Genomic DNA, 15,565 nt, shown 5'->3' with positions numbered 1-15,565 from the left:
GCCTTGGTTTTCCTACTTGCGAAGATGACAATAGTGCATATGTTGGCTATCTTCCTAGTTACTTGCTAGGTCTTTGCAAGAAAAATGCTGACCCTAGTGCCATGCCTTGTTGTCAGGGAAAGTGGGTGGGTGTGGGAACTAAATGTGGCTTTCAAAAATAGGTTTTTCCTACGTCAAAGCCTGTTCATCCTTAAATCCTAAAAACTCAGATAAATTTTTGGTCTGAAGTATAATCACAGGTTTTTAACTATTCATATTCTTTATTCTGGATACCCACTAGGGTTTAACATGAATTATTCTTTGTGGTTCCAAGATGACCTACCTAATTATTCGCCTCTGGCTGTAGGTTAAGGAATACTGTCTCTTATTACTATCCTGTACATATGGAGACTTCTTTGAAGGAAGTAGTTTTTTCCAAAGAAAGTCGATGGTGTACTCACCTTTTGGATGTCATGCATCTTAGGAAAGGAGTGAGGGTGTGCGTTTTTAATGACTGAAAACCCAATGCAAATTTCTATTGCAGCACACTTTTGAAAGGTGTCTACTTACCTAAAAGCTTTAAAAGCACTGAAGCCATGATTGAATTATCTCAGAAATCTGTTACAATAACCAAGGTTATCAATATTTACAGTTTTGTAAGAAATGATTCATAAACTGTTTGACCTATGAGTCCTGCATACATCAGAAACAAAAACTGGCGGATAATTCACTTCTCATGCGGAAGACAATGTTTGAGTCAAGGTCCTTACAATATACATACTCTGAGCATATTTGTAGGACCTTGGTATAACAGACGTCAACACCTTTTATAGTATTTAGCTGTGCATGCATAACACTATTGATTTTGTTCTTGTTCTTAACCGCATGAAAAAAGTAGAGCTGCAACCTTAGATACTTTCATTATCAATTGATTCTTATGCCATTAATTCACGTACACAAAGTAAAAGGAATTAGATCTATATGATTTTGAATAATGATTATTTCTGGGCCTAACCTGTGTCGCTCCGTGAAATAGTTCCTATAGCATTCATTTCTAAGGTATAAATATTGCTAAATATACAAGAGAAAAAAGCTATATGGTTATGCCAGAGTTTCCTGGCTCGCTCACCCTTATTTAAGGGCGTTGGTATGAAAACTGGGGCGTGTGAAACCACTATCAGAGGTCCCTGCTATTTAGTCTCTTCCTTTCTCAATATCCCTCGTCTACAGAGGAGCCGTTCCAGGCCATCTACTACCCGCTACTGCTACAACTAGTGTCTTGTTTATCATTCCTTCGATAGCACTGTTAACGTTTACACATGTTGTGTTTTCGCCTTGCGAATTTCCATTTTCCCAAGATGTCTGAGCGTCAGGAGACTGCTGTATCCAAGTTGAGTACTGCAATTAATGTTTTGTCATATTTTAGGGTAGCGATGGTCATTATAAGTATGATTACATTGGTTATTTAGCGGGAGCCTGCATGACGCCGCTCCCAGGTCAGCCATTTTGCGCATCGCTACCCGCGAATTTCTTACGCTCATGACGACGCCCAATTGTTCCCCCATACTAATTGGTGTCTCCCTTTTGGATAGATTAGCAGTTCATCGGATGTTAATACATATTGTCCTGACGTTATACATTATGTCCTGGACGCGGGGGATGCTAGCCTACCGTGCCGAGCCGCATGCTCTCGGAAGGTAGCCTAGGTCTGGGATTCCTGTTATACATCCTTATATTGGTCTTCCAACCAATGAATTGGTTGGATGGTGTATTTATATTCTATTTAGTATAGTAGCCTCATAAATAAGAGGCTTCTTTGTCATACGCGGAAGAGCCTCGGCCCTTGGCGTAGCCTATACATGATGGTCCATGAGCCACCCTGGTCTACCTGGCCAATTACGGTTATAAAGCCGATTTGGCGGGTTAGGCTAGCTGCTCAGAGCCTTCCTGACCGACCTGATCAGATCGTATCGATTTGCGAAGGTGAGGCCAGCCGCTCAAGAGGACTCATTGCCCCCTCTCTCTCTATCTCCTTTTCACTACCCTCTCCCGTCCCCCTCGCCTCAGGATTATTTGCATTACATATTATCTTTAGTATTACTGAATTATGTATTAATTTTGCGCGTATTGCATGATGCAAGAGGTCTATAGGCCTTCTGTCCCTGATCAGTTGGGCCATACTTATTGCGTGGTTGTCCCACCTGGCCAGTAGTGTCACCAACTGATCGCGAGTGGGCCACCCCTCTAGTCGACCTCCCTTCCCCCCGCACCCACCTCGGTGGGGTGACGCGGCTCGCCTCACGCTACTCCATGTAGCCGACCCGAGTTTCTCGTATATGAGTGGGGGGTGGGGAGTACGGTCGGGGGAAAGGTCCACTGCACCATGCTCAGGGTGGATGGTACGGAAGGGGTGCCCATCCTGGCGAGCCTTGGTTGGCCACCTGGCTCGTCGGGACGGTATACTCTGCGGCCACTATGGTTGCGTTACCTAGCCGCAGTCCTCTATCCCCAGACCTATCTTCCCGCCCCGGCGGGACCGGGACCCCGACTAGATGTTATCGGGTATGCGAATAGCCACGATCCTTTATCCGATCAGATATAGGCTTAGGTTTACTTATTTTCCCTGATCTGTTCTCATGGAGTGGGACCCGGAAATAGAAGATAGCTTGGGGAAGGAGATACTGCGCTAGGACGTTTGACAACGGATAGAGCAGTTTTAGTCTCACGCATGTATGACTATTTAGTATTTTCAATTACTTTAAGCTTAAGATAATTTTTAACTCACTACACTTCGGGTTCATTTACTACGCCGGGCATATCCACCCCGCCGGGTATTCAGAACCGAAGTTCCATGTTATTATCACTAGCTCCCTACCCGGTTTTCAACCTTCTTGGTTTTATCCGTCCCGCACCCCAGTGGGGACGGAGAGTGGGCTTGAGACTCAATCTTAATTGACTAGATAACGCGTCTCCGGTGCCAGCGGAGTCAGGCCGGGTCCACCCTTCCCCTGCTCCGTCTGTACGAGACCTAAACCCTTAGTTTCATGACAAGAATTAGAACTAGGGCTCGGAGCTAGTGAGATACAAGTATTTATAAATCCTAGTAGTAGAAACGCATTCCACCGGAGTCAACTCCGGTGACAGTAGAGTTGCGTTGCATGCCCCTCCGGATACATCTCCGGTGGGTTTAAATAGTGATACTCATGTATCATTCAACTTACAGATGGTACGTTGCCTGGAGACAGCATGCACGGCCATTCTCCAAGAGCCGTGCGGACATGAGGTGTGCCGGTCCCATGCGGTATGTGCGGTCCTGGTGGACTCCCTGCTGGTGTGGCACCCGGATGGGTGCGAGATATGCTACGGGCTAGCGAGAGATCTCACTACTGAGTCGGTACGTACCACTCTCAGAGTGATACAATGAGAATTATATTGAATAAAATCATATTGATACATACAAGACTAAGTAGGTAGTATCTAGGTTAGTTATTGATATAATTATCTCTTACAGAACCCTCAAGCCATCAAGGATACGGCTTTGGCAACCCTTAAGGTCTGGGTCGGTGGCTTTGGCAGAAATGTCAAAGCCAATCAGCCCTACATGCTGTCCGAGGCGATGGCTTCACTCATCTACCCCCAGGCGAAGAGGTCGGCAGCTGTAGCGGCGGAGTTGGCGGCCCCCATCATTGCCAGGATCCGGGAGACCCAGGCCTTACCGGAGGACGTTGAGGGCTTCGGCGAAGAGGTGTCAGGAGAAGTGGCAGCCATGAATCTGGACCGCGAGTCCATGGCTGTTGACAGCCAGGGCGAAGGTAAGAATGTAGCAGAGGCAGGTAGTGTAGGGGCTAAAGGCTTGTCCTTTAGCCCATCTCAATCTTCTAATTCTTCCTTCCAGGGATTCACCGGAAAGCCCAAAACTGTTAGGGACCCTTTATCGGCTATTAAGAAGTCCTTGCCGAAGCCAAAGTCTAAGACTAGCCGCGCCAGTACGCCATTGGCTCCCGAACCAGTGGCAGACTCAGCAAGAGCTACTCCCCCTCAACAGGGGTCGAGAGCAAGAGGTCCAAGAGCTAGATCCCAGGAACCTAGCTTCGACCCGGCGGTTTTCTCCTCTATGATGATAGAGCAGATGGGGAACTTGGTGCAAACCAAGTTCCAGGAGATTGTATCTCAGCTGTCCTCCAGTCTTGAGGCGTCGGGACAATCCATTCAGTCCCTGGCGGAGAGGATGATGAATCAGGAGACCCTAGTGGCGGGTATCCAGGAAAACTTGGCGGCAGGACAACCCCAGTCCGGACAGGCTAGACAACCCCTGGTAATGCCAGACTCCTCAAAGCTGCCCCCATTTAATAATAACAATCCTTGGAGGCCAGCAGCATACGCCCCATTCTCGGAGGGTATGCTAACAATAGAAGGATGCGGAACCCGGCGGTTAGAAGATTTCTAATTCTACCCGCCGGATCTCCAGTTCCCCTTCATGGGCTATGCCCGATTGATGGATGAGGCAATGGTAAGGGAAGATAAGGTCCCAAAGGAGACGTCATCTTTCCTAGGGACCAGGCCCAACAAGCCTGGGTCCGGAACCTGTCAGAATGGGAGTGTGTCAACACGAAGTTGACACCCCACAGGAGCCCCTTCATAATGTTCGTAGTGAGTGATAACACTCCTACCCCATGCCTCTCCAAAGTGGTTGAACTAACGCTGCAAGCGGCCACAGACGAGAAGCCTATGCCACAACTCCGGGAGACAGATTTACCATCCCTTCTGCTCCCCGGAGGTATGGAGTGTTGGGTAGACGCTCCAGCAACTTTCTCGGTGGGCAAACTTACCCTGGACTGTGCTACAACACAGTTCAGTGAGCGGCTACCCAGACACCTTAGTCAAGGCTGAATATGACGCTAGGTGCAGGCTAAGCAGGTCCCTCAACTCTGCCACCATGACAGAGATGACGTCCCTGGTGTACACGGATGAACCACTTTTCAAGATTCTGACGAAGTCATATCTTCACACTGTACAGTGCGATCTTTATGACTTCGCAGTGGCTAGACGGAACTGCAGGAAGCACGTCTTGTCGGATGCTTCCATCAGGCATGAGCCCAATAAGCTCATCAAATCCTCGATCTGGGGATCAAAGCTATTCCCTGAGTCCGTCGTTAATGAAGTTCTCGGGGAAGCAGCTAGAGTGAACCAGAGCCTGAGGATACGCTGGGGACTCATCACGAAGAGGAAGTTTGAGTCCTCCAGAACACACCCTAGGGGCAAGAAGAGGGCAAGGAAGTTCAAACCCTTCCAGGCCACTCAACCCCAGACGGTGGTTCAGGCTGCCCCAGTGGCCCAGGTGAACCAACTTTCCACCTCAAAAGCACAACCGCAACAGCAATTTGTGTTTCTGAGTCAACCCACTCAGCAGCCCCAAACCTCGACTACCTTCTCCGGCTCCCCAGCCTTCAACACTACCTTTGAAACCCAAGGGGTGTTTCAAGGGTATAATAGATTTGCCAGAGGTAGCCGAGCTAGAGGTGCTTTCTGGTACAGGGCTGGCGGAAGGGCCTCTGCCTGAGGCAAAGGCTTTCAGGGAGGCCCAGGAAGCCGCCCATCTGCCAACCAGTGAGGCTCCCCAGGTAGGAGGGAGGCTGTACCTCTTCCGGAACCGTTGGAGGTTCAGCACTTGGGCCCACAGCATTGTATCAAAGGGTCTGGGATGGAGTTGGAAAGAAGGGCCTCCTCTATCAATCAGATTTTACCAGAACCCAACGGCGTACTTAATAGAATACACCCAAGATCTGCTTTGAAAGAAGGTAGTGTCAGAAGCCAAACATTTAAAATTTCAAGGGCGCTTGTTCAGCGTTCCAAAGAAAGACTCACACAAGCCAAGAGTAATCCAAGACTTGTCCCATCTAAACTCATTCATTCATTGCGACAAGTTCCGTATACTGACCGTTTCGCAGGTGCGGACCTTACTTCTCCGTGGGGCTGTCACCACCTCTATAGATCTTACAGATGCCTACTATCATGTCCCAGTAACAAGACACTTCCGCCCCTTCCTAGGCTTCAGACTAGGAAAGCAGGCCTATGCCTTCAAAGTAATGCCATTCGGGCTCAACATAGCGCCCAGAATATTTACAAAGATAGCGGAAACAGTGGTCCAGGAATTAAGGACCCAAGGGGTAATGCTAGTAGCCTATCTAGACGATTGGCTCATTTGGGCCCCGGACGGCGAAGAATGCCGCAAAGCAACAGCCAAAGTGATAATTTTTCTGGAGTACCTGGGATTCCAGATAAACAGGAACAGATCCTGGCTGACTCCGGCACCACGCTTTCAGTGGTTGGAGATACAATGGGACCTGAACGCAAACAGCTTATCAATTCCGCCGGTGAAACGCAGAGAAATAGCAAAGGCTACAAGACAATTCCTCAAGGGCAAACAGACGTCCCGGCAGAACCAAGAAAGGATTCTAGGTTCACTCCAATTTGCATCAGTTACGGACGTGCTGTTGAAAGCCAAACTAAAAGATATAAACAGGGTCTGGCGATCCAGAGCAAACAGGAAATCTCGGGACAAAGTATCCCGGATCCCGCCAATATTACTGAAGAGACTCCGTCCCTGGACAGAAGTCAAGAGCCTGTCAAAATCAATACCATTACAGTTTCCTCCCCCAGCCCTGGTAGTTCACACAGTTGCCTCCCTAAGCGGCTGGGGGCGGGGGATACTCCCAGTACAAAAAATTACAAGGGACTTGGTCAGTAACATTTTGCCAGCTGCATATCTATGTACTGGAGGCCATGGCAGTGTTTCTGACCCTGAAGAAACTCATTACTACTAGACAGTGTGGTGGTAGTCCACTGCATAAACAGAGGAGGCTCCAAATCGAGTCATATAAATCACGTAATGTTAGCAATTTTTGCTTTAGCAGCAAGGAACCAATGGCACCTGTCAGCCACGCACCTAGCAGGAGTAAGGAATGTGGTAGCAGACGCATTGTCAAGGACAATTCCGCAGGAATCAGAATGGTCCTTAGACGGAAAATCGTTCAAATGGATCTGCCAACAGGTGCCAGGGCTTCAGATATACCTTTTTGCCACAGAATCCAACCACAAACTGGTATGTTATGTGGCTCCCAATCTGGACCCTCTGGCATACGCCATGGACGCTATGGCAATAGACTGGAGTACTTGGAAGAGAGTTTATCTTTTTCCCCCGATAAATTTACTGCTGAAAGTTCTGAACAAACTCAGATCCTTCAAAGGACAGATTGCACTAGTAGCTCCCAACTGGCCCAAGAGCAATTGGTTCCGACTGCTAGTGGAATTGGGACTCCGGCCCCGGCGGATCCCCAATCCAAGACTGACGCAGTTGGTACAAACGTGGACTTTGTCCGCTTCCTCAGGAATTCACAAAGCCCTAACTTTATGGACTTCATGAAGTTTGCGGCGCAGAAAGGTGCCAACATTGATCCTCAAAACACCCTGTTCCTGGAATCAGACAAACGAGAATCTACACTGCGTCAATACGATTCAGCAGTTAAGAAGCTAGCCACTTTTTTGAAAGACTCAAAGGTACAGATTATGACCGCGAATTTGGCAGTTACCTTTTTCAGAACCTTGTTCGAAAAAGGCCTAGCAGCTAGTACTATTACTACAACCAAATCTGCCCAAAAGAAAATATTCCAATTTGGATTTAATATTGACCTGACAGATTCGTATTTTTCGTCTATCCCTAAAGCTTGTGCTAGACTTAGACCAATAAATAGACCTCAAACGGTCTCTTGGTTTTTGAATGATGTACTCAAGCTAGCTTCAGATACAGTTAACGAATCATGTTCTTATATAACCCTTCTCAGGAAAACGTTATTCTTAGTAAGTCTGGCATCAGGAGCCAGAATATCTGAACTGTCGGCTCTCTCCAGAGAACCAAATCACATTGAATTCCTCCCTTCTGGAGAAGTACTGATTTTACCAGATCGTAAATTCTTGGCTAAGAATGAGGATCCACAAAATAGGTGGTCCCTATGGAAGATTGTCCCACTTCCACAGGACTTATCTCTTTTTCCAGTAAACACACTAAGATCCTACCTAAACAGGACGGACAAGAAATCTTCAGGCCCTTTATTTATTAGAGAGAATGGTGGGACCATCTATCTAAAAGGAATCAGACAACAAATTCTCTATTTTATCAAACAAGCCAATCCGGAATCTATTCCGCATGTACATGATATCAGAGCGGTAGCTACTTCAGTTAATTACTTACATCATATGAACTTTGATGATCTCAAAAAGTATACGGGTTGGAAGTCGCCGACAGTATTTAAACGCCACTACCTAAAATCCTTAGAGGCCCTTAAATTCCCGGCAGTGGCAGCAGTGAACATAGTTTCCCCTGACACGGCCTAGCATAGTAAATATCTAGTCTTAATAGCCTATATCTCTCCTTAGTTCTTTCTCTCCTACCTGCCTCGCTAGCATTCTTGACCTTTGCTTTGGTTGTTTACCGAGTTGCACAGATTGACCTTGTTTCCACCTGGACTGCACTTATGATCACTCTGGATTGTACATATTATTATCTAATTGTATATATATATATATATATATATATATATATATATATATATATATATACTAAAATAAAAAGGAGCCCAAACACCAAAATGCAGAGAGTAGTACTTTTCTCTACATTTTGGTGTTTTTTATGGGCTCCTTTTATTAGATGGAATTTCTGTTGTTAACAGAACATTTTTACCCAGTCATATATATATATATGATATATATATATATATAATATATAATATTTATAATAATATATATATATATATATATATATATATATATGTATAATATATATATAGATATATAAATATATTATAATAATAATATATATATATATAAAATTCCTGTATCATGGTGTGGGATGGATCTAATCCTATCAGATTTGGATTGTATAACCTTCATTATATATATAAGGACAGTAGATTTAAGGATATTATTGAAATCTCTGTAGAATTAAGAACCTTTATTAAGTCTGTAGAAGTATTATATAATTTTAATTTTCCTTCCAGTAACTGGTTTACTCTAGATTTCCAAGCTGGTGGGGCCAATTCTCTGTTACTATTTCACGGAGCAACACAGGTTAGGCCCAGAAAAGGGATTTTGACAAAGGAAAAATCTATTTCTGGGCAGTGACCTGTGTCGCCCAGTGAAACCCACCTTCTATCTTCCACACCCTAACTGGCCCAAGCTTGGGTGCTATCTACAGGAATGATAAACAAGATGCTAGTTGTAGCAGTAGCGGGTAGTAGATGGCCTGGAACGGCTCCTCTGTAGATGAGGGATATTGAGAAAGGAAGAGACTAAATGGCAGGGGACCTCTGATAGTGGTTTCACACGCCCCAGTTTTCATACCGACACCCTTAAATAAGGGTGAGCGAGCCAGGAAACTCTGGCATAACCATATAGCTTTTTTCTCTTGTATATTTAGCAATATTTATACTTAGAAATGAGTGCTATAGGAACTATTTCACTGGGCGACACAGGTCACTGCCCAGAAATAGATTTTTCCTTTGTCAAAATCCCTTTATAATGTCAGTTTTAATTCTCATGCATCTCTAGTCACATTTGCAGACTCACACTCACTCACATATGCACATGTGTGCAAGCATGCAATCTCCTCTCTAGCAAGGAGAGTGAGGAGTGGTGGCAAACCCCTGTGGCTTATATGATTTGTTACTTGAACAGTCAAATTTTTCTCTTGTTCCTGGAATGCAATGAATCTGACCATATATTGTGTTTCAACCCAGACAGCTGAGTTTTTAGATATCCAATTGTCTATTATGTCACGGGCTTCAGCCCCCCTTCCTTAGAACTCATTCTTCTAGGAAGAGTGGTCAGTTAACTCCCAGCTGGTTTAGGACACTTGTACCTCCCTCCAAGTATAAGTCTATCTATTGTTAAGACCAAGGGTTTGTTCCACATATGAACAAATGACAAATTTTTTAATCAATTTGTATTTTTCATAGCTAACAAAGCTGAGGTTTTAACGTTTACTGCCCACCTCTAGCTGCCCCTCTCTCTCTTTTCCTGGGTTGTGGGAAAGTAATGTGTCACTTGATTTGGTGCTTGGTTGACAACCAGCTTCCACCCAGTATACGCATGAGTTGCCAGAAGCCACAGATTCTTTGCTTTACAATCTTTGATTGTTTTTAACCGGTTTCCAGCTGGCGCGAGAAGATTCTTCTATTGTTAAGACGTCAGGTTTGTTAGCTATGAAGAATACAAATTGATTTAAAATTTGTCATTTTTGTTGCTTTGAATTGCTGAAGGTTTTTAGAAATGTGTTATATTTTTTAATGCCTGTAGAAACTGACCATTGGACAGTACATATATGTTTGCACTGAATTTTATATAAACAATTATTAATTAGATGTTCTTTTACTGCAGATACATTATTTGAGATTTTCCTGTATGTGGATGACAGTGAAATTTATGACAGCCCAAGAACACCAATAGATAATGTGAAAGTAATTCAGGAGGCTGTTAAGAGAGCAGGTTTTCGCTGTGATTTTAGCAGTAATCCACTAAGGGTGGAGAAGAAAAAGGAGAATAAGGATGCTGTTAAGAGGTAAGCCTTTGTTTGAGTTACATTGTAAGCAGATATATTGGTATAATAATGATAACCATATCTCAGTACATTTCAGTATGTTTAAACTTTAGAAAAAGAAAATCCAGTGTGTTACATAGAAATAGATTATATAAAGTTACTACCCATGTGAGTGCATCTAGTTTGTAGACCATTTGCTGCCAGCTGGCCTTTTCCCCTATTGTAGGAAAATAGTTTAATCTAGAGCAGTGTAGTTTTCAATAAATACAAACCTCTATATTTTATGGCCTTTAATGAGTGATTTTTATAAACAGTGGGTTGGCTTTTGCACCAGTCATCCATTTGAAGTTTTGTTGCAAGAGACATTTCACATTTGCTAAAGATCAGCGTTATTATGGTAATTGGTCCTTATATCAGGATCTTCTCTGGCTTCTCTAATCTTGAGTATTTTGGCATATCCTCCATATATCAGCCATCCTCTTTACGCACTTGACAGCACTGAATTCACCTCTTTAGTCTTGCAATTTTTGTATATGATAAGAGCTTGTTAACATGTTCCTTGGATGGTGTGGACTAAGACAACAACATTGGTGGATAGAGAGGTCGCTTTAATGTTCTATATAATTTGATTTTTTCCAGTGTTAGTAATTGGCAGCTTAATAAGTTATTTTTTATCTTTGCAGACCTAGTATATAAAGTTGCTGTATACACAAGATAATTTCAGCTGATGAATTGATACGTATTACTTAGGTGTAAGGTTATGGAAATATAAATTTCTTCAGTTATCTGGGTTAATAGAGCCATGGGCCTGTCTGATAATGGCAAAATCGAGATAAGGGCGAGTAAAAAATTCTAGGGGTATTCAAGGGCAATTCCATACCTTCTTCACCCAATGCCACTTAACTGTAAATACAGTACGTATGCTTATAAACAGTAACCATCATACTTTGAACTGGAAAATTTGTGCAAAAGGCAATTATGTGCTTTTTTCCACCCATATTTTTAACGAAATATATGTATTGCATAAATACACTTTGAAGAAATACAACTCTTTCTTTTCTCTCTCTCATATATGATACAGTAGTATGTGGGTAGCCTATCTGTGTTACCCACGGCCTACCATAGTTTTATCACCATTAATGTAGAGGGCTGAGGGTCCTTCGTTATCCTCTCAAGAGGCCTTGACTTTGGACTTGTGGTTGTCTGCGGTGGCCAGGATATTGTTGTGTCGTTCTGAAGGAGGTTCTGTCAGCTTGTCTTTCTTCATTAGGTTGCTTCAGTCTAACACTAAGGCCATTTCTTACCTGGGCCATCTCGGTGCTAATTTTTGGGCCAACCTGCTCCTGATTAGGAGGGATGCAGCCCTGTTGAAGGAGACAAGTTCAGTGGACCATGAGTCCTTGTCTTCTCTAAGAACTGAGGACCTACTGGAATCGCAGCTTCTCTTATATAGGACGCACCGAGAAGATGCATTAGACCGATGGCTTGGTGATACCAAAGCCAGGCTTGTTCAACAGGCAGTCTCAAAGTCGGATTCTCGTTCTTGCCCTTCTCTTCCTCCTCCTCCAAGGAAGTCTGCCAAGCAGTCAGCGTCCATCAGGACTCCTCAGCCTGCAGCTTCATCAAAACAGGAGCAACGTCCCTTTCAGCCCTGCTCTTCCAAGCCAGGGAGGGGAGTCAGAGGACGAGCAGATTGGGTTGTCAATAGGGAGGGTGCCACTCCCAACCCATTGCCACGGGTGGGGGGATGCCTGGTGGGCCTTTGGGCCAGATGGCAATATCAAGAAGCGGAGAAGTTGGGTAGTGTATGTCCTTGGAGTTGGGTATCTGCTACCTTTCAACTTTCCTCCCCCTCTCTCGGATTGTCCTTTTTCTGTTTCTGATACCAGTACCTGGGGTTAAACTCAAACCCCCAACAACAATTGTTAAATTTCTAATATCAACTCAATTACTTTTAGAGAATAGTAATTTTTGTATAAATATTCGACGCAGCTATTACCTAGATCTGCCTAAATCTGTGTTAACTCAAACCTTCTGAGGTTTAAATTACCTTTGAAGCCTTGTTTATTTTTATATTACTTAACTTAGTCCTTATGTATTGGTTGTGTTTAGGTTTTAATTTTGATTATAACAAGTTAGTTTATGACTAACAATTTACTAGCCTAACCAAGTTTTCTATAAGGCTTGGGTTAGTATCCTTGGTATATATCTATTCCTACTGAATAAGGTTAGGGTTTTACTTATTACCAGCAAGATTTTATATGTAGCCTCGCTTAGTTAGGCTACATAACCAAGTTACTATTTACTGAGTCAAGTAATTTTTTTAAATTTTTAATAAAGTTGTTTATAAGCCCATACACCCATACATATACACATATATATGGCTAACTATTTACTAACCTAAGCAAGATTTCTATAAGACTTGGTTTAGTATCCTTGGTATAATCTATTCTTACCATATAAGGTTAGGTTTTGGCTTATTACCAACAAAAACTTAATATGAAGCCCAATCACTTAGTTAGGCTACATAACCAAGTTTCTGTTTACTGAGTCAAGTAATTTTTGAAATTTTTTCAATAAAGTGGTTCATAAACCCATACATATACACATAGTGTTCCCCCAGTATTCGCGGGGGATGTGTACCAGACACCCCCGTGAATAGTTAAAACCCGCGAATAGTTAAAATCACCATTAAAAATGCTTATAACTGCCTATCTTGAAAGTTCAGATACCAAATGTATACCTTTAATAACATCCTACTTCAAATATACCTAAAATTACTAACCTATTACTGTATTAATCTGTGAGGTTATATTATTAATATCATTTCAAAGTCATCTTAAACATTTTACCATTAAAAATATATACCTACAGCCAATAACAGAGAGAGAGAGAGAGAGAGAGAGAGAGAGAGAGAGAGAGAGAGAGAGAGAGAGAGAGAGAGAGAGAGAGAGAATGGCATCATCATATATCTGACCATCAAGAGTGAAATTATGAATTATTTCTGAGACAGAGAGAATAATAATGAGAGAGAGAGAGAGAGAGAGAGAGAGAGAGAGAGAGAGAGAGAGAGAGAGAGAGAGAGAGAGAGAGAGAGAGAGAACAACTCCTAAACTCCGACTCCTTCCCCTCCGCCAATACGTATATCAAACTGTCATATACTCCCCCACCCACGATCCTCCAAGTGGATAAAAAAGACTGGGAATCGCTATTTTTAATTAATCTTATTAATATTTGAAAATTAGTTATAAGGTAAATCATTTATTTATACTACAAAACAAATAAACATACGTAAGTAAGAAAGAGAGAGAGAGAGAGAGAGAGAGAGAGAGAGAGAGAGAGAGAGAGAGAGAGAGATGGTATTGTTACTGTTTAATCTCACGAAACTAAATATTTTTTGTAAACTAGTGCTGTATATTATTATTTTACCATAAAATGTAGTAATGTCCTTAAAGATACACTTATACATACATTTCCAGCCCAAACAGAGGGCGAGAGTTACCACGAAGACATACTATCTCTTGTGGCGAGAGAGAGAGAGGGGGGGGGAGGGTTATCCTTATTTAAAAGACTGAAATGGATAGATTATTGTACTTCTATAAAATACTATAACATATGAATTTTGAAATTAATTATATTACTATTATTATCATTATGTGAAAATATTAATAAACATACACATTGTAAACCTATAAAATTTCTACATCTCAGTAAAAAGATAGAGAGAAGGAGAGAATGAGAGAGGAATCGAGAGATAGGAGGGAGGTGACGGAGGGAGGGACGCGGAGATGGAGAGGAGAGAGAGAGAGGGGGGGGGGGGGGGGGCAAACAGTTGTTGGAACCCCAGCCAACTTGCCTTGCTTGGCTACCTGGATGAAGTTCAGAAAAGATGTGGGGTAAAATGCATTTTCTTTCATTCTTACATAATTTTTATATAAATAAACTAAAATCTTGCTAATTCACTTTAGTATTTTCTTTAATGAATTGATATTAATGCTGTTTACATTAATGTTGATATTTGAAAATCATTAAATCATTTATCATCCAAAAAACATACATTTCTGTAAGAGAGAGAGAGAGAGAGAGAGAGATAGAGAGAGAGAGAGAGAGAGAGAGAGAGAGAGAGAGAGAGAGAGAGAGAGAGAGATTTTCGTAGTATTTGTAAAATACTTTCACTTATGATTTTTGTAATCCCAGTTATTATTATTATTATCATTCATTATTAATATTACTATTATCATATGAACATATTAAAGGGATTTTGACGAAGGAAAAATCTATTTCTGGGTGATTGGCTCGTGTCGCCCTATGAAAGTAATCCTTAACATCATTCTTCTAGGTAAAATTATCCTAAAAATTACCAGAGAAAAACAAAATTAAGAAAATGTCAGTTAAAACTGGACGTCGCTCACTCTTAAAAAGAAGTGTCGGTATGATATAGGGCGAGTGTGGAACACTACCACGAGACAAACACCAATTAGAAACTTCCCTATCAGAATCCCCCCAAGAGAGAGCCGATACCAACGGGCGATGCAGCCTCTACTACTACTACTAGAGGACGCCACGGACAGCAGCGCCCTAGCGGACATCCTTAATTAAAACATAAATACATCTTGTCCTGCAAGGGGGGGGAAAAACAAACCCATAAAAAAAGGGATGGTCTTCCATAGGGCGGACACGAGCCAATCACCCAGAAATAGATTTTTTCCTTCGTCCAAACAAAATCCCCTTTTCCTGGGCTCAGCTCGTGTCGGCCTATGAAAGAGTACCAGAGAAACAGACAAGATGGAAAAGGAAATAATGAAAAACAGATTAAATGATGGATATAATATAAAGTAAATCAGATACAGCATACAAATAAGTACTTAAACTAACTTATTAACAATAATCAATAATAGAATGTTAGTAAACTTAAAGTACTTAAAAATGGTAGATAATAAAATTATAAATATGCATGTAAAATAAGGAAATTTTTTTTGGATTGGATTAACTTAA

General features: G+C 42.4%; 1 protein-coding gene across 1 annotated transcript in view; it reads left to right on the top strand.

The window, feature by feature from the left end:
* LOC135218795 (translation initiation factor IF-2, mitochondrial-like) overlaps positions 1–15,565 on the top strand; it is a 290,814-nt gene that overhangs the window by 48,006 nt on the left and 227,243 nt on the right. The window contains exon 4 of the mRNA XM_064255245.1: positions 10,411–10,591. Coding sequence (XP_064111315.1) covers positions 10,411–10,591 — 181 coding nt within the window. The remainder of the gene's footprint in view (positions 1–10,410; positions 10,592–15,565) is intronic.

The sequence above is a fragment of the Macrobrachium nipponense genome, chromosome 1 (genome assembly GCF_015104395.2).
Source record: "Macrobrachium nipponense isolate FS-2020 chromosome 1, ASM1510439v2, whole genome shotgun sequence".
NCBI lineage: Eukaryota > Metazoa > Arthropoda > Malacostraca > Decapoda > Palaemonidae > Macrobrachium > Macrobrachium nipponense.
This window is presented reverse-complemented; position numbering and strand designations above follow the sequence as displayed.